The 26,750-nt window shown below is 38.2% G+C and overlaps 1 protein-coding gene across 3 annotated transcripts; it reads right to left on the bottom strand.

Moving 5' to 3' along the window:
* Nucleotides 1-567: 567 nt before the first annotated feature.
* Nucleotides 568-26,336, bottom strand: MFSD1 (major facilitator superfamily domain containing 1). Of its 3 annotated transcripts, XM_030822760.1 has the most exons (16): nucleotides 25,287-26,336; nucleotides 23,250-23,302; nucleotides 22,146-22,258; nucleotides 20,540-20,582; nucleotides 20,159-20,226; nucleotides 18,336-18,444; nucleotides 13,559-13,661; nucleotides 10,460-10,558; nucleotides 9,885-9,996; nucleotides 8,554-8,610; nucleotides 8,068-8,224; nucleotides 6,682-6,779; nucleotides 5,976-6,088; nucleotides 4,154-4,201; nucleotides 2,879-2,936; nucleotides 568-1,301 (listed from the first exon to the last, which is right to left on the bottom strand). In XM_030822760.1, the coding sequence occupies exons 1-16, from the start codon at nucleotides 25,447-25,449 to the stop codon at nucleotides 1,298-1,300; spliced, it is 1,398 nt and encodes a 465-aa protein (XP_030678620.1). In that variant the 5' UTR covers nucleotides 25,450-26,336; the 3' UTR covers nucleotides 568-1,297. The 3 variants fall into 3 exon arrangements, with proteins under 3 accessions (XP_030678620.1, XP_012366180.1, XP_030678621.1); XM_012510726.1 differs by lacking the exon at nucleotides 22,146-22,258 and having other exon boundaries at nucleotides 25,287-25,549; XM_030822761.1 differs by lacking the exons at nucleotides 568-1,301; nucleotides 22,146-22,258 and having other exon boundaries at nucleotides 2,875-2,936; nucleotides 23,250-23,298; nucleotides 25,287-25,523.
* Between the last annotated feature and the right edge of the window lie 414 nt (nucleotides 26,337-26,750).

Raw genomic sequence — 26,750 nt, 5'->3', positions numbered from 1 at the left:
GAGAAACCGCCCCCATGATCCAATCACCTCCCACCAGGTCCCTCCCTCGAACACATAGGGACTACAATTCGAGATGAGATTTGGGTGAGGACACAGAGACAAGTCATATCAATACAACGAACTTAAGTCAGAAAAACAGATGTAAATAAAGCTGCCAAGCTACCTTGCATAACGAACGTACTTTCAATCTGTTCCCAAACATTTACGCTTACAATATCATGCCATGTGCTTTAAACAATATAATCAGCTAAATATATTCGTTTAATATTTTGTCTAAAATATCTGCATTCCTTGACTTTAACAAATAATACGTTAAGGCTGAAAAATATTAAAAAGTATTTAAAGTTTGTCAGAGAAGCTTCATACTCTTATTTAATATTAAAAAAACCACATATGTTATTTAAAGTTCTACTGTGGAGAAAAAGCTACCTCCATAATCTTTCAATGACTGTAATTGGGCAAGTTCTCTTTATTCTAACTTGGGTTTTCTTCTAGATAATCTTCTGCATGAATAAGAGTTAAAATCAGTGTTTTTGTATTTTTTTTAAATCAAAGGAAGACATCAAGTACTCCGTGTGCAGTGTTTTAATTTATCCATGTACATAGGCGATTATAATTTGAAGGACACTTTTTAGTTATTAGACTATAAGAAAAACTGTACAGAAAGTTTATACTATAAAATTACATCCTTAAGTAATTAGGGTCCTCAGCAACAAAGAAATAAACTGAAAAGGGTCATTGCTCAGCAATCCACATGACTACAGAATAGAGTGCAAGCTATTGGTCATGATCAGAAAGAGACTTCATAAAAACATCTTCACATATTCCCTAGCATTATGCCCTACTACTAAAAGGAAGGCCTATGACAATGCCATTGTTTATTTTGTGTAACACAGCCCTTCTATTCCCCTCAAAAGTTTTTTTTCCTGCTGTAAGATAAAGAAAAGGCTGTATCCCTAAGATATATACCTAATGAAGATTATCCCAACAGAAGCGCCAATGTTTTCCATTTTTCACTGTCCTTCCTGAAGTTCACCTGGATGTTCCACAGCAATTTTCTAACCCTTTCATTGTTGATTAGCCTACTAAAAGTAGAATTCTTTAGCAACACACAATACAAAAGACACAGGCTAACACAGGCCTCACAAATACACTTTGAAATAGGTATATTTGGATATAAATATAACTTTCCAGTCCATTATTTTTTCTAATGACTAAACTCTAAATTTTTAAAAATGGAGGTTTTCAAACCAACGATGTGTTAAGCCCATTCTCATGACACATTCATTTAAACTTCTCATCTGCAAAACATAATGCAATAAATTATCAAAAAGAGGAAGAAAAAAACATGAAGCTCACCTGCCTTATAAATTGAAAACCAAGCATTACAAGACATGTAATAGCAAATACTAAGCTACACACTTTTTTCTGAATAATTTTTTAACTCTTCTTGATTCTAAAAGTCACAAAAGATCAATGTAGAAAATCTGAAAAATATTCTGAGTTTTTAATTAATATTCTGAGGTTTCAATTAATATGAGATTATTTCTAGTGTTATCTTTTCTGTTATACATAAGTAATTGGGTTTAAAACAAGCACGTGACAGCATACTTTTTCCTGAATAAAATTAGGATATTATATTTGCATTTTTATCTTTTGTTTACTTAGCATACAGCCTGTTAAGCATCTATGACATTAAAAATCCTTCTAAAACATGGTTTTAACAACATATCACATGGATGTGTCATGATATATTTAACCATTTTCCCTACTCTAAGACATTTATGTTGTTTCCAAACTTTTAACATAATATGACTATCATAAAGATATTCAAAACTCATACTTCTGATTATTTTGAGATGTATTTGTTAAAAGGGAATTTAATATGACCAAAACCACCCCCATCTCAAAAAAACAGACTATTCTACCAGATTTTAACCTAGTCAAAAGTCACAACAATTCCAATCACATGGTATATATATTTACAAATAAATGTTTAAAATCATAAAAATTTCAATGTCTAAAAATATTAGAAATAACAGGAAACAAAATCACTATTATGTTTCAGTATATACTTTTAGAAAAAGAAATAAGTTAACTTAATTACCACGCTATATACTTAAATCTCTTCCAAATGAATCAGAGAACACAGAACCACATATTGGTACCAGAAGAAGATGAAAAATTATCAACTACTTAAGAAAAAGAAAGTATCTGAGAGAATGGAAGGGTAAGCCCAGTCCAGGACCTCAGGACGAAGGCCTTTCCTCCAATAAATTACAAGTACTATAGATCGATCTCTCTCTCTCTCTCTCTCTCTCTCTCTCTGTCTGTCTCACAGAGAGCAACTTAAACCCAATTATTTTTTTCCTTCGTTTTAAGCCTTAATATCCATTTTTTAATTTTCTGAAGCAAACAAGAATGTTGTTATAATAGTTCCACACACATAATAGTTAGCTCTCAAAACTCAAGGAAGACTAATCTCTTAGAAGTTCAAAGCCCAGGCCAGGTGCAGTGGCTCACATCTGTAATCCCAGCACTTTGGGAGGCCGATGTAGGCAGATCGCTTGAGCCCAGGAGTTCTAGACCAGCCTGGGCAACATGACAAAACCCCATCTCTACTAAAAATACGAAAAATCAGCCAGACTTGGTGGCACACACCTGCAGTCCCAGCTACTTGGGAGGCTGAGATGGGAGGACTGCCTGAGCCGAGGAAGTTGAGGCTTCAGTGAGCTGTGACCATGCCACTACACTCCACCCTGGATGACGGGCATGAGAATCAAAAAAAAAAAAAACTTCAAAGCCCAAACCTTGAAGTGAAATGCTCATATTTAAGATTTCAAAAATAAAAACAACTTTTAACCCTTTTAATACTTACTCAGTATGGGAAAATTTTATTTCTTCCCTTTGTCTTGCAGAATAATTTAGGTTCCCACCTAAAACACAAATAAACATAGATCTTTTCCATATAAGTATTATCAGTAAGTAAATTTCAACCATACACACATACATGCAACTATTTGCATAGATATACTGTATTTTAATAGAAAAAGCTATCAACAATGAAAAAGTAACGGTATATCTACTGGAACCTTCCCAAAGGGAAAAAATGAAATTCTTGTGTGATATAAATAATCACCCCTTAATTTAAGCATTTTTTTAAGTTTAGACTTATGTATTGCTTCAAGTGTTGTTAATTAGGACATTGTATTAATATTCAATAATAGTGAAAATTAAGAGAAATTAAAGGAAATGAACAGGTGTGGTAGCTCACACCTGTAAATCCCAGGCTAAGGCAGGAGGATTGCTTGAGCTCAGGAGTTTGAAACCAGCCTGGGCAACATAGAGGGACCCCATATCTACAAAAAATTTTAAAATTAGCTGGGTGTGGTGGCATACATCTATAGTCCCAGCTGTTTGGGAGGCTAAAGTGGGAGGATCACTTGAGCCTGGGAGGTTGAGGGCGCAGTGAGCTGTGATCGCACCACTGCACTCCAGCCTGGGTGACAGAGTGAGACTCTGTTAAAAAAAAAAAAAAAGAAAAGAACAAAAAACTATTTAAAAAAAAAAAAAGGAAATGACCTAAAATTATTTACACAGCATGTATATTATATTCTACTAAATATATAATACTCTTTAGGAGCAAGCAGGTAGAAAAATTACTAAGGACAACATCAAAATCTTATCAATAACAACAACAAAAAAAATGCACTAATGCATACAGCATGAATTAGCAAAAGAAAAAAAAAATCTGTAATTTCTAATTCTAAACCAAACATCTTGAACCTTAAAATGTAAATTATAGCTATAAATTTGCTTAGTTCTGATTTTTTTAAATGTAGGACAATAACACAGAGGGGCTTTAGGTTACTTTTTAAATGCTATATTTCTTTATGTTAATATAAAAATAACATCTAAGATTTTATAAGAAACTGATCTGGCTAGAAGATTTAAAAAAATGACAGAAATTTTAATAAATATGAAGGCCCAGAAAACACAACTATATTTTACATAATCAAATGTGTTTCCATCATTATGAACAGAAAGTCATTACTGCATGGACTAAAGCACTGGCCCCCAAAGAGGCAGACCCAGAGACCCCACAAGATAATCCACTGCGGTTTAAGAAGCAAATATCAGATCTTCTACTTACCCTGGGCACGATTCACCAAATAGAGTGAGACCACAGATAAAAGTGACACTAGGAGTGAAAAAATATAGGGCCCTTCAGATATGTATTTCTTCTCAATGATTCCTATGTAATCAACCACAAAGCACAGCTTAGACACAATCAAACCTTTATTAATTGCTATTTAAAATAAAAATATTATTCCCATTATTTTATTTTCCAAAGGCACTAAAAATAAGTTACACACCATTTTCTCCAAGGGCTCCTCAGCCCAGGGGTGGCAGGGCCAGACACAAAGAAGTTGAGGCCCCTACAAAAAAGGGAGCCGATCAAGCCACAGCCTAGCCCTGCCCCTCTTTCCTCTCCCTTTCTCACTGCTGGTCCTTTCCAGGACTTACCAAAAACTCCTGCCAGCCCCCGATTGTTTATCATTTCAGAGGAAGCCAAACAGTAGTCTTTTGGGGGCTTTAAGTCTGAAAATGCCATGTCCACTTTACAAATTTTAAGCAACCAAACATTAAAATGTGATCATTAGACTCAAATCAATCAAGACCTCAAAATTCAAGTTTTCCCTTGGCTTTTTCCTTTAATAAGTGAAGAACACTGTTTAATTTACTTTAAAATAATAGGGCAGGCCTATTATTTTATTATTTTGGCTCATGCCTGTAATCCCAAAGGCAGGAGGAGCGCTTGAGGCCAGGAGTTCAAGTCCAGCCTGGACAACACAGTGAGACAGCATCTTCACAAAAAATTTAAAAATTAGCCAAGCATGGTGGTGCACACCTGTAGTCTTAGCTACTATGGAGGCTGGGGTGGGAGGATCACTTGAACTCCACAGCTCAAAGTTACATTGAGCTGTGATTGCTCCACTGCATTCCAGCCTGGGCAACAGAGACAAATCCTGTCTCTAAAAAAGTAATAATAATAAAATAAAATAACAGAAAAACATACTCAAATGGCACATTGTTTTCTTTGAGACCTGAGTATGTGCTGAACTGTGGACTGACATTTAACCACATGCTGCAGCATCAAAAATAGACAAAAAACATTTTATGATTTAATGTTTGAAATTCTTATATGACCCACTTTTTAAAACATTTACTTTTAAAACTTGATGTCCTTGTTTCTAAAACAAGCACGTTTATTTATGAGATAATAAAATGCACTCAAGGCAACTCAAAAGCAATTATCTGCAAATACCACACTTCAGGTATGGATAGTCTTTATTCCCTGTAAATGAAAACAAAGTTTGATAAAATCATCATTGTGGTTTGTCATTTTAAGCACAATATTGAAGTATAAAAGACATCTTGATGTGTTAAGTAGAATTTTCTTTTCAGATAAGCACAATTTATACGTATGGTAAAGATTGTCTATGGACAAATGCTATTATTTTTATATATTTTTCAAGTTTCCTAATGCTTCCTATTTCAAACCAATGAAATTACAGGTAAAAACTAAATTATGGACTAAAAATAAAAGTCAGTTAGAAATGCCTAATGAATAACCATGAGTACTCACACCTAAATCACACCAACGTTTCCACATAGTCATACTAAGGATATACTCAGGACTCTTCAAATTTTTCCACTTTAAGTGGGAAAATGCTTTTTTTTTATACTGTAAATAGTTAAAACAGAATATGAAACCAACTCAGTCACTGCCTTTAAGGATGGGAATCTCCTGAAAAATGCCTGTGAATCTTCAGAGGGCTAGAAAGTCACCAGCTATGAAATTCTAATACACAGGCGAGAATTAGGCAAATCTGGGAGATATGCCTAAGTAAAAATAAGAACATTCTGTTATGTAGTAAAAGAAACAAAATGTTGTCACACGGAATACTCACAAGAAACACAGGCAATGAAGAACACTTCTAAAAACAAATACCCCCGAGAATCCAGTATCATACCAGCAATGATGGAAACGATGGCCAACCCAAGATTCTGAATGGACTGCATGCTACAATGGAATATAAAGACACATTTCATTTTCAAAAGTCTTCACACATAGGCTAACACTTCACTATAAATATTAGCATCTGTGAACCATATACTATTTGTGTTTAGAGATGTTTTCCACCAGGGATGACTTGATTCGATTCTGGATTGGTTTTTATCCCATAACTATTTCCACTACTAGACTGCTCAAAGGTAAAGGAGCTTGTCTCATTAAGTGCAATGTGGATTCAATACCTTTGTGCTGAATCAAAGAAGGGCCATGTGAATACCAACCACAGGTGTGGTTTCCCCCTTCTGCCTTTCTGTGCCAGGGAATGGACTCAGCTTCTCACGGAGAAGCCTCACATGAACAGGCAGGGAGATTGTAATGTCAGCAAGGACCTCTTCTGGGTTAGCTTTACTCCAGCCCTCTTGCTGGAGGCTCCTTTGTGGCCACAACAGTATCTTAAATAGATTTACTGACTTTTCCAGTTATCTCCAGGTTCAGCGCTACCCCAGAGGCTGGATGACGACTAGATTCAGACCTGGAGTTTTATATGATAATTAAATTGACATAGCAGACAGACATATACGATCCACAGCATAAATACTTACAAGCCATATGCAGTTCCCAGCTGATGTTCAGGAACTACAAATGCTACCATTGGCCACAATGCACAGGCAAGCAATGAATAGGAGAGTCCCAGAAGACACTATAGAAAGCAACGCAGAAAAAGGTCATGGTCTTACATTAACCAAAAGGTGATTTTCCTTTAATGCAGATTAGCAAAAGTGACAGAGTAGTTAATATATAAATATTCAAGCAAATTTTGTTGTGATTAGGCCAAAATTCATATTCAAAATATACAAAAAAGTCTCTGCCCTAAGAGTATCCCTCCAGTGAGAAGATACATGCTGTCTTAACCATTTTCATTTGTCATCATATCATATGCATATATAACTGGCTGGGGCCCAAGATGCAGTCAAGGACCAAGTAAGAAAATAAAGGTAATTTTTAAAAAGTTCTTACCAATGTTTCAGGCAAGCTAATTTTCCAGTATTTATTAAGAGTTACAGATTAGGCAATCAAGGCAATATCATGCCAACAGTCCATCATCATGCATCTGAGTCACCAATACCCAGTAATCACCACCAATGCTTGGTAAACCTCACTTAATGCTGATTTTTTCTTCAATTAAAAAAGAAATACTGTGATTTAAATTTAAATGAGTATCACTTATACCTATCAGATTGGCAAAGATTAAAACAATGACAATGCCCAATACTAGCAAGGATACTAAAAAAAGTCACATTTGTATATTACTAAAGTTATAAATGGGTAGAAAGTTATTGGAGAAAGTTTCACAATCTCTACCAAGATGTTAAATATGCAAACCCCCTGCTGTAGCATCTCTACTTCTAGGAGTCTGTACTGTATCTGTTGAAACACTTCTACAGAAATTCCCACTCACTGCACAAATATTTATGTTCCAGATATTCCTTTATTAACAGGTAGAAAATGCAGCACTAGAGCCTCGGGTCTTAAAAATGACGTTTTGAAGAACAATAACAAAAACTTGAATTCATTATCACTTTTTAACCTACTAAGCAAGTCAAAGAAAAAGAAGAGTTACTGGTCCAACAGATTTTTGTTTTTTTGCCATCTATGATGGAATGCCTTGTTTTAAGTCACTTATTTTAGAAAAACAAATGGGATTAATAAGCATTCTGGCTTTTATAAGGCTACTTTATTTCAAATTCTCTTTCAGCACTGAAGTTAACTGGTTAAATAAACCAAATGAAATTAAAAGATACCTTATATGTTAATAATTCATAATTATACTTTAAAAAATAATTATTTTGTAGAAATTGGAATCGAGTTGTCGTTTCCCCACTATCGTAGGCCTTGTCATCCGAATTTGCTGAGCGTGCCTACTTAGATGAACATGACAGACTCCTTGCTGAAGCCCTGACCCCACCACGTACTAACACAGACGTTACCATAGCAATCCAAGGGTTCCACATCGTAAAGGCCAGCATCATGTGGGACACAAGAGTGGCTGCTACCGCGCAAAGAACCCAGATGATGTTCTTCCCTGTTTTATCCACCAGGAGCCCAAATACCGGGGACATGGGAGCTGATATGATATATACAACACTGCCCAGAGAACACATAAGACATTTCATGAAATGCAACACAGTCAAACATCAGTTTCAAGAAAGTCTTGAAAACATCAGGCAAAGCAAATCCTAACTCATTTAACATTCTTATAAAATGCTCATCAAAAAATTAAAAAGCAGTCCAAGACTTCTTTGGTTTTCCACTAATTTAAACACGGCCACTCAGGATTCAAGGCCCAATGTAGTCCCAGTTTCGCACTTTAGAAATATTAGGTCACATACATCTTTTTTGCTTCTTATAACATTTGATTATAAAGACCCACACTTCACATGCAATAGGCACTTACAAAGTTAATTTAAAAATACCTGTTAATTGCACTTGCTGCCTGGGAAGAAAATCCAAATTTCTCTGTAAAGAAAACTCTAAAATTAAAAAGACAGAGAAGTTAGCACACTAGAGAGAACTACTCTGTTTTCAAAAAATAAAGTTGAATAAAAATAACTCAAGTTTAATTAGCTTCTTTCTTGATACTATTCTCCCACCTGATTTATATTCACCTTCAGGCAATCTGCTAAAGCTTCAGTATTTATATTAATGTTTACTGACTAAATAAAATATGATGCTTATTTTTTTTCCTTCTCTGGTATGCAGCAAGGAATACACACAAATTTTCAGAAAATCAAATATACTACCACAGGGACTTAAGGCTGCTTCTTTTCCTTAAAAGCAGTAATGAATGGGTTCTTTGCTAAATAATAAATAGGGTTCTTGTCTCAAATTATTTAAAGGGACAGCCTGAACTGAAAGGGTATAAACCATACACCTACACAAACACACTCACATCGCTCTGCTTAAGCAGCTGCCAATCAAAAGGGAGAGAAAAGTAGAAGATAAAGCAAAGAAGAATTTGCTTTGAACCCAGAATTTAAGTCTGGCAGAATTACAGTCCTAATAAATAGAGATGTTCCCAGGCACAGTGCACCAATAAACAGTCTCCATTCTCAGTAAGAGACTTTGCAACCAAGGAATAAAGAGGGAATGAAAAAGAATACTAGTCTAAAATCAACTATTAAAACAAATCAGTATTATGAATCAAAAATTATTAGGTATTGATATGGTTTGGCTGTGTCCCCATCCAAAGCTCATCTTGAATTGTAATCCCCATAATCCCCACCTGTCATGGAAGCGACCCTGTAGAAGGTAATTGAATCATGGGAGTGGTTTCCCCCAAGCTGTTCTCGTGATAGTAAGTGAGTTCTCACAAGATTTGATGATTTTATAAGCATCTGGCATTTCCCCTGCTGGCACTCATTTCTCTCTCCTGCCGCCATGTGAAGGATATGTTTGCTTCCCTTTCCGCCATGGTTATAAGTTTCCTGAGGCCTTCCCGGCCCTATGGAACTGTGAGTCAATTAAACCTTTTCCCTTTATAAATTACCCAATCTCAGGCAGTTTTTTATTAGCAGCATGAGAGTGGAGTAATACAGATATTTCTTCAAAAGAATAATAAAAGTATAAAACCAGTACTAAACCTTAAGCTGAAAGAAAATGTATATCCCAGGATCTAAAGTAATTCCCATGAAAATATAAACTATAACCAGAGAAGCAAGATTTACTGCTTTAAAAACTACATTTATGTGATTGAACTCTCATGATAATTTAGACAAGAAATAATGGAAACATAGAGAATACTCACTTCCCAAGTCCAATAAAAGGGAACACAGCAACGTAGTAGCAGACACAGATGATAAATATAAGCCACAGGGGTAAGGAGAAGTCCTTTACATCAGTTAATTTAATAACTTCACCTTAGAGAAGAAAGGGAAGACACTATCAGCATAATTTTGCATACCTAAGGAGCTTTCATCTATAGTCAGGATTATTTTTTAAAATCTTGTGATTAATCTTTGCAATTCAATTTAAAAAATACTTTTCTAGTAAATTACACAAACATCATTTCTGGGATAACTTACAAAGACATAAGAAAAAGCAAAACCTAAGACTGGCATCTACCTTCCCTGCTCCTTTCCAAGAACAATAACCATTTTGCAAATACACAATCGAGAATGTAAATTCTGCCAAAAGATTTAAGGGGAAAAGAAAATACATCTAAAAATTTAGAAAAGTGGAAATCAATTTGGAAATAAAAAGTAAAAATCATGTCTTAAGCTCCACCTGGTTTTACAACACTTCGTTACGAACTTAGATCTCATTTTAAAATCTCACAAAGGCCATAATTCCCCTAAGTCCCATTCTTTCATTTAGACATACCTGTTTTTCCTTGTTCTTTATGAAGGATTCTCTCTGCTCTCTGATCCAAGTAGGCAAGAGCCAAGGCACAGATTAGTGAAAGAATACACGTTATACCCCCTAAATTTAAAAAAAAAAAAAAAAAAAGAAAAACAGACTTTCAAAAGAGAACCAAACAGAAGGTTCCTAAAGAGAAGTACATTACATAAACAGCAGAAAACAGCAACTGAAAGGGATGTCACATAAAGACATGAGAAAAATCTGCAATTACTAAATCGGGACAAAAGAGGAAGAGTACATTCAAATACTCAGCAAACAGTAGTAGCTTTTACTCCATTATTTCACAGTTCAAAGTTAAATATTAAAAGGAAAAGACTAGAAAAAACTAGTCTAGTCCTATAATGCAGAATATAGACTGAAAAAAACTAATGAGCAGCTACTGAATTAGTCCTCATTTCTTCATTCAGTCTAAGCACCAAATTGTCAATGGACACCAGGAAAAAAATGATGAAGCCACGTTAGGCTCTTTAACTACCTCTCTTCCTTCCGATGCTTTCCCAGAGTCCACGGCCTTTGCTCCTGCCCTCTGGCAGCCCAAGTGCCCCATCCTCCCAAAGCTCGGTACTCTCAAGCTACTTTCTGTGAGATCAGCATTTCTCTCTAATACCAATCTCACATTACTACAGAAAATCAGGATAAAGAGTGAATAATGATACACTTCTCAGGAAGAATTTCCAAAAGAAGCTTAACAAAATAAACGAATCTTTAATTGGCTGCCCTACTACAGGTCGGTTGAAAATTCGCTGAAATGAGCATCAGTAGACATGAGCTCTAATGAGCTGAATCACCTTGGACATGGAACATAAGCTCTTTTGGATTCAATTTCCCCAGTTTTAAACAAAATGATTTGACTTGATGATGGCGCAGGTCTTTTCTGGCTCTAAAAGTCTTACTCTAAAATTCCCCATTGTGGAGGAAATTAGATGGAATACTAAGAAGCATTTAAGAGTAAAAAGGATTTTAAGTAAGGCAAAGGATTTGAGAGGGAGACTTTGAAACAATCTTTAAATATGCATGCCTGTTTAGGATTACCACTGCACTGTCTTCTTTTACCAGGCTGTATGGATCAAGGAATTATAAGGAATAAAACACAGAAAGACAAATACTACTCATATGTGGAATAAAAAATATATATATTTAAAAAAACCTGATCTTATAGAAGTAGTGAGTAGATCAGTGGTTTAACTAGAGACTGGGGAGGAGATTGGAGAAAGGAGGACAGGGAGAGATTAATCAAGGAGTACAAAGTTACAATTAGGAGGAGTAAATTCTGGTGTTCTATTGCACAGCAGGATGACTATGGTTAACAGTAAGGGATTATACATTACAAAATAGCTAGAAGAGAGGGTTTGAGTGTTGTCACTACAAAAAAGTGATAGACGCATGAGGTGATGGATATGCTACATACTCTGATTTGATGGTTATACAATGTATCTGTGTATGGAAACATCAAATTGTACCCATAAATATGTATAATTATGTGTCAATTTAAAAATTGGGGAAAAAGGGAATAAAAGATGTGCACATCTTGGGCACAGAACTTTCACCCTATCATTACACAGGTCTCTCTAGAGCCCTGCAAACAGCCAAATGCACACCACAGGGTTCAGTTAGACAAACTGCCTGCCCAGAGAAAAAGCCAAAGTGGTAAACCCTGAAGGCCTCGTGCCCTTCCCAGTGACCCACCCAGCAACTAGCACCATGGAGCAATGGCTAAGAGAACTTAGGGACAGTAGTGGCCTATATAGTCTTGTTGAAAGAATTGTAATTATAAAGAAAAGAAAGCTGAGACACAAAAGGTTAACTTTCTTATCCAAGATGACAGAACTAGTTAGAGCTAGCATTAGAGCCCAGGGCTCCTGACTCCCAACTTAGTGTTTTTTCGACCATATCATATCACATCAAACTTCCATAAAATCTAAGCTTTCCAGGCACACTGACTGAAAAGGTCAGTATTTAATTAAAAGGAAACAATTCTCCCTTATGCTATGAACATTTTGTTTGTTTGGTTGGTTGTTTTTTTTTTTGTTTGTTTGTTTGTTTTGAGACAGAGTTTTGCTCTTGTTGCCCAGGCTGGAGTGCAATGGCGTGATCTCAGCTCACCTCAACCTCCACCTCCCAGGTTCAAGTGATTCTCCTGCCTCAGCCTCCTGAGTAGCTGGGATTACAGGCATGCGCCACCACGCCCAGCTAATTTTTGTATTTTTAGTAGAGACAGGGTTTCTCCATGTTGGTCAGGCTGGTCTACAACTCCCAACCTCAGGTGATCCGCCCACCTCGGCCTCCCAAAGTGCTGGGATTATAGGTGTGAGCCACCGCGCCCAGCTGCTATAAACTTTTAATTGACATCTTACCTGAATAAATTCTCAGGTTGTTCTCAAAGAGTTTTTACATACATAATCTCTTTGTATGTATGAATAAATTCTCAGGTTGTTCTCAAAAAATTTTTACATACATGATCTCTTTGTATGTACAAGATGCAATTGACAATATTAAAGTAGACAACAGGCCGGGTGCGGTGGCTCACGCCTGTAATCCCAGCACTCTGGGAGGCCGAAGTAAGCGGATCCCCTGAGGTCAGGAGTTCGAGACCAGCCTGGCCAACATGGTGAAACTCCATCTCTACTAAAAATACAAAAATTAGCCAGGCATGGTGGCAGGAGCCTGTAATCCCAGCTACTCGGGAGGCTGAGGCAGGAGAATTGCTTGGCCCCAGGAGGCAGAGGTTGCAGTGAGCCGAGATCACGCCACTGCACTCCAGCCTGAGCGACAGAGCAAGACTCTGTCTCAAAAACAAATAAAAACAAAATAAAGTAGAGAACAAGGACTAAGGCTATCCGTTTTAAGAAACTTTAAATCCATTTTCAGAAAGTGGAAATTAATATACAAACGGGGTAAATGATAGCCTATTTCTAGTTGTGTCGAAGAGTTCATTAGAACCATGGAGACAAAACTATAACCAAAGTAGATAGAAATTCCAGTGTTCCTTCCTCCCTGCTATGATACCTCCTATGACAAGCTTTCAGGAGAGGAGAGATGTGGGACATGGGATTCACTCACCAATCATAAGTGTGATCCCGAGGGTTGTGTGACCAGCAGAACCCAACAAAGCTTCAATCTTAGAATACAGCCATCCCATGAGGTTCATGTTTACTGTACTTCCCTAAATGAGAAGGGAAAAAAATCAACAGCATTTTCAATCATACATACCTCTGCTTTGTTCAAAAAAAGGGATTTGAGGTAGCTCAGAAGTGGGTATAACAGGATCAAAATTGAACAGGAGGTAATTTCCTTAAAAGACACTACAAGAAAAAATTGACAAACCAAGATAAAGCCACAGATAGTTACCACAGCAGAAAAAAAAAAGCCAATTTATTAGAAACTGCTAGTATAAAAAAAAATATAATACATGTAGTATTTCCTATCAGCCAAAGCAAAAGTGAAACATGAGTTATAAAATCCAGAGTATCTAAGACAAAAATATACCAGTAACAGAAAAAGCACAACTTTTCCTGGCACCGAAATCTGGGGGAAAAACATCTTCCTCTGAATGTTCATAAAGAGGACAGTAAAAGTTATAATAGATGATTCTTCATTCATTTATTCATTCACTCAGCAATTACTGAGCCCCTATTACATGCCAGTCACTGTTTCAGGTATTGGGAATACAATAAAGAATAAAGTGGCTGGGCACAGTGGCTCATGCCTGTAATCCCAGCATATTGGGAGGCCGAGGCGGGTGGATCCCAAGGTCAGGAGTTTGAGACCAGCCTGGCCAACATAGTGAAACCCTGTCTCTACTAAAAATACAAAAATCAGCCAGGCATGGTGACAGGGTGATGGGCACCTGCAATCCCAGCTACTCAGGAGGCTGAGGCAGGAGAATTGCTTGAACCCAGGCGGCAGAGGTTGCAGTGAGCTGATATCATGCCACTGCACTCTAGCCTGGGTGACGAAGCAAGACTCTGTAAAAAAAAAAAAAGAAGAAGAAAAAAGCACAAAAATATCCAACTTATTTTGGTTAAAAAAAAAAGTAAAATATCTAGTACATTAAATATTGACAAGTACTTTTAAAAAATAAGAAAAAAATAAAGCTGGAAAGGAGAATATAAAATTGGGAATAGAGGCCTCCCGACTGAAAGTGACTTTGGAGTATAAACTTGCAGGAAATGAACTGTGGGGATACCTGAGGGAGGAGCACTCCAGACAGAAGGAATAGCCACTGCACAGGCCCCAAGAGGAGCTTGCCTGGAGAGTTCAAGGAATGGCAAGGACAGCAGAGGCTGGAACAGTGCAAACGGAGAAGGGAGAGGATGAGATGAGGTCCCAGTGAGGAAATGGTGAGAAGGGGAGCTACAGAAGGACTTTCAGTTTTTATTCTGTGTGAGATAGGAAGCCATCGGGGTTTGAGTAGAGAAGTGGTGTGATAGTTTGACAGACTCATACTGGCAGACTCACTCTATATTCAAAACAGACCACAAGGCAAAAGCAAAAGTACCAGTTAGGGAGCTATAGCAATAATCCAGAACAGAGACGATTGGGCCTTGCCCTAGGTGGTTAGCAGTGGGCATGGTGGGAAGTAGTCAGAGCATAAATATACTTGCACATAAGTTGTCCTGAGTTTCTAGAAGGGAATCTCAGGGGCTTCTTAGAGGCAGTTTAGGGATTATGAGAGTGGTAGGGAAATCTTGAGGAGGTGAAATGAGCCAGATCGCAGGCAGCCACCTCAGTTTCAGCCAACACTGCTCAACTTTTATCTGATTTATGTATTTAGCGTCCATATAAGATGATTTTATGATCAAAATGTCCAAGAGCTATTCCATTATTGGGCTGCTGGGGGTGACATAGATTCCGTCTTTTTTGCACTTCTCTTGTTCCCTGTGCAGCCTCCAGAATGACCACAGAGGTCCTGGGTTTACCTCTCCATGATTTTTCTATTGCCTGAGGTTTTGAGTTTGATTGTGTTTAGACACTTGAACTATTAGCATATACCACATACCTTCAGTGGAGTTCTCATTTTTCTTAGTATTCATGTCTTAGCTTGGGACTGGAGATCCAGCACCCTTTCAATTTTCCTTCACTATTGTTACTTGAAAACTCATTATTTCAACAAACATTTATTGAGTACTTGCTAAGCCAGGTCATGTTATTTTATTTAATAGACATTTTAAATAGTTAATAGAGATTTTAAATAGGTATTTGGGAATGAAAGGATTATTAAGGCAACGTCATATCTTTGAGGAATTTATATTTTTGATGGTATTAGAGAAAGCTTCCAGTAGGTCTCTGTTTACCTTGTTGCTTATTTGAATAATGCCATTAGCTAGTATTTTATAAGAAACAGCCATGTGAAATTTGCTACTGTATTTGCTGTGAGAACATTGTTGAAGGCATGTACATTTCTCAGTCTTCAGTAGTGTCTGACCTATCAATAGCATTTCACACAGCTGACATCCTCTCCACCTTGATTTCTTTTCTTGGGTTTCGGGATACCACAGCCTATAGTTTCCCCCTTGCCTTTCTGCCCACCCCAATGGAGCCCTTTGGTTGGTTCCATCTCGATCTTCTCAACCTGCAAATGTGGGAAGTGCCCCAGGGCTTGGTCAATCGACATCATCTCTTTTCTTTCAATATCCACAGTCTTGGTGATCTTACCAAGTTTTGCAATTTTAAGTAGCATTTTCCTTGCTCCTGAACTTACATCACTTGCCCAGATTTTTCCCCTGAATTCTACACCTGTGTATGCAACTGCCTACTCAACATTTCCACTTGGATGACTGGTAGGCATGTCTAACCTAACATGACCAAAATCCAGTTGCCTTTAACTAAGGATGTGAAAACTACAGTAGGAGCTGGTTTGGGGGATGGTGGGCAGAATATCAAGAGCTAGGTTACAGAGCTCACAGTTGCTTAAGCAAAAACTGTGCTGTCATCCTGAGCGCCTCCGTTGTTTTTCCCCCACACTCTACATATTTTCCGTTAGCAATCCTATCAGCTCTATCATCAAAAGAATATACATACATAGAAAAAGAGAGAAACTTAGGGCTCCTCAGAATGCAGCTTAATGAATTATAGCTAACTTAAAATGACACAGAAAAGAACCTGATGTCCTGGTGACCAGAATGAAGTCAGTTGAGTCTTGCTCAACTGATTTCACTTCCTTTTTTAAAAAGTTGTTAGACAACTAGATTCACAAACTGCCATAAACATATCTTGACTTGCACAAGACTCGTAATGAAGGCTTTGGGAATATGCTTATAGGTAAAATTTAGAAAATATGGAAAACCACACTATTTACCTAAGAGTTACAAATTCAAATATTTAGCTGTTTCCTATCAAAGTGATAAAGTAATTTTCTAAAAGTAATAATAGCCTGTACTATCAATACGACAATAAAAGAGATCCTCTCATATCCCACAGATGGGGATGTAAATGTCTCTGGAATGATAATGTGGAAATATCTCTCAATAGTCCTCAGATGACCTAACAAATACTCTGACTTAATAATTCCATTCCTAGCCACTTAGCCTAAGGAGACTAAAAGAGATGCATAGAACTTTCATAGCGAGTGTGTTAAGACTATAGCACTATTTATAATAGTGAAAAATCAGAAAGAACCTACATGTATAAAAAGACAGAAATACTCACATGATGAAGTATTATATGAAAATATTTTTATATTGAAGTTCTTATTCTCTGAGACTATGTTGTATTTTCATGACACTTATTAAAAGTCAAAGCTTCTGCTCGCCTTGGCAGCACATATACTAAAAATCAAAGCTTGAAAGCTTGATTTTTTGTGGCAAAAAAAAAAAAAAATTTTTAATACACTATTCATGGGAATTAACGAGAGAAAAAACCTAATGGGATTTGGGACTGCCAACACACCTTATAGTTTGCATTAATAAAAACATAATGTTGTCTCTACAAAAAATACAAAAATTAGCTGGGCATGGTGGTACACATCTGTAGTCCTGCTATTCTATAGGCTGAGGTGGGAAAATCACTCAAGCCTGGGAGGTCAAGGCTTCAATGAGCCAAGATTGCACCATTGCACTCCAGCTTGGGCAACAAAGTGAGACCCTGTCTCAAACAAACAACAAACAAACAAAACCCATAATGTTGTTCCCCCTAGGTAGCCTCTAAGACGAAACCTGAAACACCATGATCATTTCTAGGTTCCAAATACCAACAGGAGTACTGGCTAACTAAGATTAAGTTCAGAGAGGCATGAGCACCACAGTAAGGGAGCTGAGATCCATGTCATATGGCTCAGGCAACCACAGGAAATGAGCACATATAGCCAAGAACTTAAGAGCTGTCTACAAAGGAGCAAAGCACTGATGCACAGCAGAGGAAGTAAACTTTACCTACAGAGAGCAAAAGTCAGAGCCATCAGTAAAAGCTACTTGTAAATGGAGGTTTCATCGCTATGTGAGGTTATGCTTCATAAAGTTCATGGAAGTAGGTGGGCTGCTTCATCACAGAGCAAGCTTGCAATCCCTGGAAATATTGCAAACAGAACCTGGACAGCCATATGTGGAGAGGTTCTAGCAGGGAAGCCAAAAATGGGTAAGAAATTAGACAACAAAACTTACAGGATCCCTCCCTATGCTCAGATTCCTTGAACTAATGAATGTACACAGCCATTTTAGACTGTTTACTAGATGAAATAAGGTTAGAAATGCTTTACTCAAGGTAAATGCCACGCTGTGTTCTAAAGTTAATATCTAATTTACCATACACAAATACATTTCATCCTGTGATTTTTAAGAGAACTATAAGATTTAATCTTTTGCTTCCCATTTGGCTTCATCAGGCTTTTCATTATACTTACAATTCTAGCCATGCTAAGTTGAAGTCCAAACACCAGGTTTAATTCTTTGCCTTTAAACCAGCTCACAGCATACGTATTCTGGGCAACTGCTAAGGACTCTCCACCAATCCTAAAAATAGAAAAAAAAAAAAAACAACCAGAAGTCACAACTTTAAAGAAATACTACAGTTAGCAATGCAGCAGGTTTAAAATGTTGGCAATTCTCCTATCAAGAGATGGGGCCTCTGTCCCCTCCCCTTGAATCCAAGTGGGCTTGTGACTACTTCAACCAATAGAATATGGTGGAAATGAGACAGTGTGATCCCAAGGCTCAGTTATAAAAAGTGACCACCTTTTCACTCCGACACTCGCACTTGGAGCCCTGAACCACTATCCCCATGCTATGAGACAGTAACCCACAAAGAGAGGCCATATGTAAGTGCCCCAGTCAGCAGTCCCAGTCTTTGAAGCATCCCAGTCCAGGTGCCAAACATGTGAGTCAATAAGCTTTCAGATGATCCCAGCCCCCACCCTTCCATGAATCTTACCAGCTGAGGCCCCAGACACTAGAGGCAAAGACAAGCTGTCCGTGCTACACTTTGTCCGAATTTCTGCCCATAAAGTCCATGAGTATAATGAAATGGTAGCTTTATACTGCTAAGTGTTGGAGTCACATGACATATTGCAATAATAACCATAACAGGCAATAAAAGGAGTCGTCTTGGTTACTACATTACCATCGATATTATATAAAATGCAGATGTGGGAAAAGTGGTCCATGCTTTGTGAAAACATAAAAACTCACACTTTTCAGAACAATATGCAAAGCTCTCCATCAATCAATCCCCACATTCACTTTCCATATTCAACACTCTCCTACTTCCTGGGTTTTAATTTTCCTTCAGTAAGTTTCAATATTTACGATTCTCCTCCAAGGGCCTTCAGTTAGGAGCTCCCTTCCTCCATATCCTTACACCGAGGCCACCTCAGTATTACGGACTAAGAAACAGTCTTAAGACAACTAAGAAATAGTCTTATTTCTTGTGACTCCGTCCTAGCCCAAAAATATTTTCCCTCTCTTCTACTAATCCAAATCCTGTACTTCTGTCAAGGCGTACTTCATCTGTAAGGCCATTTCTGACCACATTTCTGTTTCTGAATCCCTGTCATAACTTTACGTACATTCTTCTTCCTTCTCTCTCACTTACGGTACTTTTTGGGGTATGTCAGCTATGTCTACGTGCTCCTGACACCTGTGCAAAGCTTGAATAAGTTATGCTTTTAAAACTGAGTCAGTTCTGTCATCTGGGTCCCTCAGGGCAGCAAGCCCAAGGCTGGTCTCAGAATAGGCTTACTGAACAGACAATACAATTCAGGTAGAACAACTGGTCTATAAGAATTCACACAGAATAGTCAGCTTACACGTATTGTGCTCATTCAAGCAAAGCTCTTGGACAGGGTTGAAAGGACCCTCACGTCGCTTGCTAAGAAAGAGTGAAATGTCCATCAGTCACCAACCTAGAAATCGATGGTCTATACTTTTCTAAAAGTGGTTCACATCATAGTCTTTAATACAACAGAACAGGCAAATTGCCTGGGAAAAATATCATTTCTAGAGAACTATTTAATACTCAAACCCCACACAGAGTTGATTAGGACCACTCAAAATTGTTGCTTATTTTAAATGAAAACTAAGACAACTAAGAAATACTCTTATGCATATGAAGCTAGGTTTCAAGGATTTGAAGTAATTCCCCAGAAAAGACAAGGTTTTTTAAAGATCTTTCATAGATGAACACTAAAACAATAATACATTAGGATAAATTAAATTATGCATAACTTACCCAAATACAAATCTTCCAAATTCCATCAGCCAAAAAACATTAAATATTCCACCCAGGGCAAAAACAACCTATAATGTAGAAGTTCATGTCAAATCAATGAAAAAGTAAATTCAAGGTATTAAAGAGAAGCAAAAGGAACATGATAAATCTCAACTTCTACAACAGTTTTAATATTTCTCCTTAATAAATCTGTGAAGTTAAAATATTAATGTTCACTTATTTGAAGGCTTAAAATAGACTATGGATTATATCACGTGGGCATTTATGGGTTCTGCTTAATTAAGCTAGGCACCAATTAAACACATCTTTGCCAATGGAATTAATTAGATAAGAATTTAGAAGTCACTGTCAATAATCAATGAATGTTTTGGCCTTCCTTACCTGTCCAATGCATACAAAGCAGCTAAAAATGATTGTGCCCCATCTGTTTGGGAAAGAAAGAATGAGAATGAGAATGAAAATGAGAATGAGAAAGAGAAAGAGAAAAAAAATCTTAATTTCTGTTTACATTAGTATTAGTAACCACAAAGTCCTTTAGTAATAATTCACTTTGGTTTTCTTTGCCCCCTCTGTATTCCCTCCAAAGAAAGAAAAATAAAGGGCTCATCTCCCTCTGAAGCCAGCAACTCTCAGACTAAATGCAAATCTACAGAAGTCTAGACTTCTAAGGGGATTCCAGAAGCTTTAGCAATGGCATGTACTAGTTTAAATCATTATCATCTCTTAAATAAAACTAATCAACTAATCTTCAAGAAGTTCCCAGGGTCAAAACTATTTAAAAATGTAAATTCTTTATAAAATTTCTATTAAGAGTTTAGGATTGATTCCAAGGAATTTTACAGTAAGTAATTTTAAGTGGTTATAATTCTTGATAACTAAAACTAATTTTTAAAAGGACAAATACCAACCATGTTATACAAATCTAACATCCTACAATCTGGACATCTGATTAATGTTGCCCTAGAATAATAAAATGCCAGTATTAGAAGAGTCCTTAAAGGCCATCAGGGTAAACCATCCTTCTTAAACTTAGACCTCTCTCAAGATCCTTGTGAAATGGCCATGCCGTCTTCTACTGAATGTTCTCTAGCACTGGAAAATTTACTATGGTCCCAAGAGAATTCTTGTCATCTCCTACCAATCTGACTAAGCAAACTCCTCATATTAAAAGGAATCTGTTCCCCAGAAGTTTCAAGCTAATTCTCTCCCTTGAGACCAAACAAAATAAATTTGATTCTTCATTCATACTCTAACTCTTCAAAAATTTTGAAGGTTAGTCCCCAGGTGTAAACTCTTAAAGTTTCTGTAATCTTTATCCACCAGACATGGTTTAAAGACCTTTCATCATCTTGGTCTCTGCCTTCTGAAAATATTCCCAGTCTATATTCCTCTTCGGTTCCACTAAGAACATACACACAATAATAAGGATGAACAGTGGCAAAGCTTATAGTGTTATTTCCTCCTCAGCATCTAACAGAAGTGGTCACGAAATGTTTTACATCCCAAGAAAAGCAGAAATAGAAAATCTCACTGGGGCTGGAGGAAGCACATACTACCTATGTGCCCAACACTGTACATCCATCTCTCACTTAATCCTCATAACCACCTTGCAAGGTAGGAATCATCTGTATTTTGGCAATGAGAGAACTGAAGCTCAGGAAGCTGCAAACAGCTCAGAACAGCCAGGAAGAGAAAGTGGCAACGACGAGATTCAGAACCTGGTTTATCTGATCCCAAGGGAGAGTATAATTCTCCTATGGATAACTGAGTTACCTTATACCATCAGCATTTACTAGTCCTGACCTGAACTGAAATACCAAGTTTCAAAAACCAATTCCAGAGATATAAAAATCATTTTTTTAAAAACTCAAGCAAATTATTAGTTAATACAGAAGTTTATTCAGCTCTTTCTATAAATACCTTAATCTAGCTCTGTATTTTTCTAACAATCAGGTAAGATTTACCCATAGTTTCTTTTCAAGCTTACCGTATTCCAAATACTCGGTCTATCAAAAAGCCACCAAAGAAACACAAAACTACATTGGGCCAAGAATACCAGGCATACAGCAGCATGAATTTCGTGGTATTCACTTGCATATCCTATATGAAAAGAAAATAAAACTATTTTTTTTTCCAAACAGTTAAGTTTAGCAACTAACAAATCAAAATATGACAATCTAAAGTGGAAAGTAGTTACATTCTTCTTTCTGTAAAGGGCAGTTTTTTTTTAACCATTTGTAAGTCTCACTAACTTCTTTGAGAATCTCATGAAAGCTATGGTCCCTGGCCCAGAAAAATGGTCACACCTGGGAACCCCGGGAACTTCTTGAGTTCACATGCCATTTCAGGGGCTTCCTGGATTCCAGGATCAGATACCCTGCTACAGGGACCACTTCTGTCTGACTATATCTTCTATATACTACCTGCACTGGGGAGTCCGCCCACATATACAAGGATAATCTTAGCCTATCCCTACCTACCCTACCCTCTCCATCCCCTCAAGCATGCTCCTCCTACTTCCTTTCTCTTTCATTCTAGAATGAAAAGGGCCAACGTATGCATTTTCCCTGTCCAAAGGTTAAAAAGAACCTACAAAGAAAAGAGACTAAATACCCAAAAAACTGTAAATATCAAGTATGTTTTTACAATACAAAACCAGACTAAAAATCCTGACATGGACAATCCTCTGCAATGAGTATCCACATTTAAAAAACAAAACAACAACTAAAACCTATTTAAGAAGGCAAAAAGCTATCTTAACAAATCATTTGTCATTCGGGTGACTACGCGCTGGGAGAGTGAAATGCAAACAAAAACCTGCTCATATTTTTGACAATACTATGGAAATACCACATAATTATTTATCTAAGGTCTGAAACAATTTCAAGTCACATATGTGCTATAAATGAATTATTTGTGGTAACTCATTTCAACTTAAGAACACCCCTTGCAACTTGTGGATTTCGGACTACAGATGTCAAAATAGATTCAGCGGACACTTCAGGCTAGGGCACCTGAGGGTTGGTAATGCCTCCACCGCTACACTTGCTCTAAAGAAAACAAAAGAAACAAAGGTGAAAAATCAACTTACTCGTTTAACTTGAGTCTGAAGGGCAGCAGGATTATCATAGCAAAAATAGCTGCCTAGAAAAGAGCAAATACTTTATAAGTAATAATACTTCCCATATAAAAGTTTCAAGTTGCAGTTGCTACTGAAATTACAATTTTAAATGCTGATACTACAGGTTGACACTACAGAAATATTTCTGAACCACTTCCTTATCCGCTAGTATTTTCTAAGTTATATCAAATAACTTCCATAAATTAGTAGTGTTCATACACAGCAAATATTGGGAACCTGAATTAAAAAGTCAACAATCAACAATTAAATGTTTTTCTATTTTACTTTCATCATGCTTCACCATATACAATTTTATTAACATCTTCATGAAGCATCTATATTTTATTTCCTTATTTACAAACACACATAGACTAAAAACTTTACAAACAACCTCATCAGTTTCCTAATAATGTTAGCTTAAGGACAAAGGAATGGAGTGTAACCATTCTGACAAAACCAATATTTGAAACAAGTTCTCTAATTCTACAAACTACCCAAAATCAAATAATTTAGTGAATACAGGGCCAGGAATGAAAAAAAAAACGAAACTGAGAATTCTAAAGGATTAAATTAAAACATGTCTTTGGGGGAATTGGAAAGAGAGAAGTAGGGAGAGATCTGACCATGCACTCAGATTTATTTTAAAGATAAAATAATTGAGACTCCTTGGTAGGCTACAAGAAAATATTACCTCCACAGCTCTACTAACTCTACAAGTACACGAGGCTATTGGTTATAATGACAATAAAAACTGTCATTAGAAAGGAATGAATCTGGCTTCTGAAATCTAGGCAGATAACCAGAATTTACCAAAAACTGTCTGTCTGCTTGAGTAGGGACCATTTTTTTAATGTTTTATTGTTGTTCTTTCTTTGTTGTTGTTTCTAAACCCTGCTTTAATCGCTTTTAAGGATTCAACGTCCTGCTTTAAAGCTAATGGATGGGCATCATCTTTTAAAAAACAGGGGAGGGGGGAAAAAGGAGTTGCAAGGAAACCAAAGCCCAAAGCATCCTTCATGTCTACTTATATGTTCAGCAGTAGCATAGTTATCCACCATAATGTTTTTAAACCTGCTGATTACACGGGCTCCAGCTAGCCTCCTGAAAAACACATTCATACCAAATTAATATTAGAATTTTGCTTAATAAATTAAAAACTGTAACATAGAAAGGAAAATTTTTTTCTAATTATCAAGAAACTGTTTTCGGAGACATCAGATTTCATAAGTGAAACCAACCACTGTCAAGACTACCACAAGTCCAGTCCAATATGATTGCTTCACAGTGGCAGAGTGGAAGATTAAGAGACCAATATCCACTCACTGAAGCTATCAGCAAGACACACTCACACATTTTCTCAAAGAGGGTGAAAAATATATAAAAGACTGCTGACGAAATCATTCACGTTTTTCAAAAGCTGGACAACATTGTAAAACCCTGTGTCTAAAAATAATAATAATAAAGCCGGGTGTGGTGGTGCTCCATCTGTGGTCCCAGCTACTTGGGAGGATGAGGCGGGAGGATTGCTTGAGCCCAGGAGGTGGAGGCTGCAGTAAGCCACGTTCACAGCACTGCACTCCGGGCTGGGTGACAGAACAAGCCCCTGTCTCACCTAAAACCAAACAAACAAAAGTCGTTTAGGAACAGTTAAAGCTTTCTGAATTTCCTCTGACCACGTATGCCAAGAGAGGAACCTTGAAAATCTGGAGTTACCGTCATATCTATCGCCTCAAGGGCGAGTCGCTGGCCTGGGACTTACTGAAGAGCAAAGGAGCGCGACAAAACTCGCCCGGCTCAGTCCCTCGACCTCCACGTTCCAGACGCGGAGTAACTAGCAGCATCCACAGGTGTGGCTGGAATCGCAAAGGGGAAAATGAGGAGGCCCAGGAGCTTAAGACGGAAGCTGCGCTGAGGCCCCGTGGCACCAGTGACCACGATGACGATCTACCTCGAAGAGAAAGTAGGGCATTTCTTGAAGATTAGCCCCAACCCACCCGGGCGGCTCACCGAAGCCAAGGAAGCACATCAGTAACAGCACCAAAAGCCGGTGCGCCAGGCGACTGGGGTCGCAGAGGGCCGGCAGGGCCCCGGGGGCGGCGGGGGCACCGCTGTCGACCTCGTCAGGGCCGCCTGCCAGGAGCGCCCGCGCTTCCTCATCCTCCTCCTCCATTGCGCCCGCAGGAGACTGAGAGGGGAAAGCGGTGACAACTCCAAACCCCGGCAGGAAGCAGCGCCCGTGGAGCACCGTCCAGATGGCGGTCACATGACTCTGGGCGTCACGTGACGCCCCGGCAGGCCACGCAGGACCACGCCCATATAAGCGGCCGCGCGCTCTGGGAGAACCGATCCGGCGGGCGATGAGAGGTCCTGGTGTAGTTCGCTTTCCCTGAGTGAGTGTGTTCGTGCGGCTGAGCCCCTCGAGGTGCCCACTTCCAGCTTTCCACCAATTACCGCACTGTCTTTTCGTTTCCTGCCCCGCTGACGCGTACACCTATTTCAGACTCAGCGCAGCTCCGCCGGGAGAAAAGTGCGGGCCTCCCTCTCGGCTCCACACCAGACTCCGGAGTAGTTCGACCTGCGCTGGGGTCGCCAAGACACGCGCTGCCCTTCTCCCAGCACTGCCCTCCCCAGCGTCTTTGACCACTCTTAATACCCACAAACTTGGTCGGACAACTTCTGGTGTATCCAGCCATGCGTCACGTACTGGGAATACAAAATAGAATGAGGCAAGCTCCCTGACCTCAAAGATTTCAGAGTTCAGTTGGAGAAATCGACAGAAGCTAGTACTTTTAAAACTCAACATGATGAATGAATGTGGTGAGAACAGCGGCAGAAAATGGCACTGAATTCCATAAAAATATCTGGAAAGGGCATTTGAAAAGGGGAGAAAAGGTGCATAGTTTAACCAGCTTTCGGGGCAAGGGAGTGAGGGGCGCTGAAGCTCCTTGAAGTTGAAACCCAGGCTAGAATGAGTAAGAATGCGTCAGTCAGGGTGCTTGTTTGAGCGGATTGGTTGCAAGGCGGGCAGTTACGAGGGATAATAAAGACAAAAGCGTGAAACAGAACTGGGTGTGTATGTGTTTGTATTGAACGAGAAAGAAGGAACTCCAGTAGAAACACTAAACCTGTTTCAAGAAGAGCCATACAAGGATTTCGAGCACAGCAGCAGGACTGCAAGCTTTGTGTTTTAAAAAACATTCGGTCTGCCAGCACAGCACCATCGTCGCTTTCTGGGGGCCCTCAGGCTTTACTAACAGAATTTTGAGGGCGTCAAAGCTAGAGGCTGAAAACTGTGAGGATTATTAGGAAGATGCTGCAGTCGTAACGATTAGAGATGACGAGGGCCTGTTAGCAATAAAAAGCAGGAATGGCACAGAAGAAACAATCAGTAATTATTTAGGCGGTAAAATGGGAATAACTGTAAAAGCCTATGCGATCTGAAAGAGAGGAAGGACTTGAGAGTGTCTCCCA

This window comes from Nomascus leucogenys, chromosome 11 (genome assembly GCF_006542625.1).
Source record: "Nomascus leucogenys isolate Asia chromosome 11, Asia_NLE_v1, whole genome shotgun sequence".
NCBI lineage: Eukaryota > Metazoa > Chordata > Mammalia > Primates > Hylobatidae > Nomascus > Nomascus leucogenys.
Note: the sequence above shows the minus strand (reverse complement) of the source record. Positions and strands in the feature narration are given on the sequence as shown.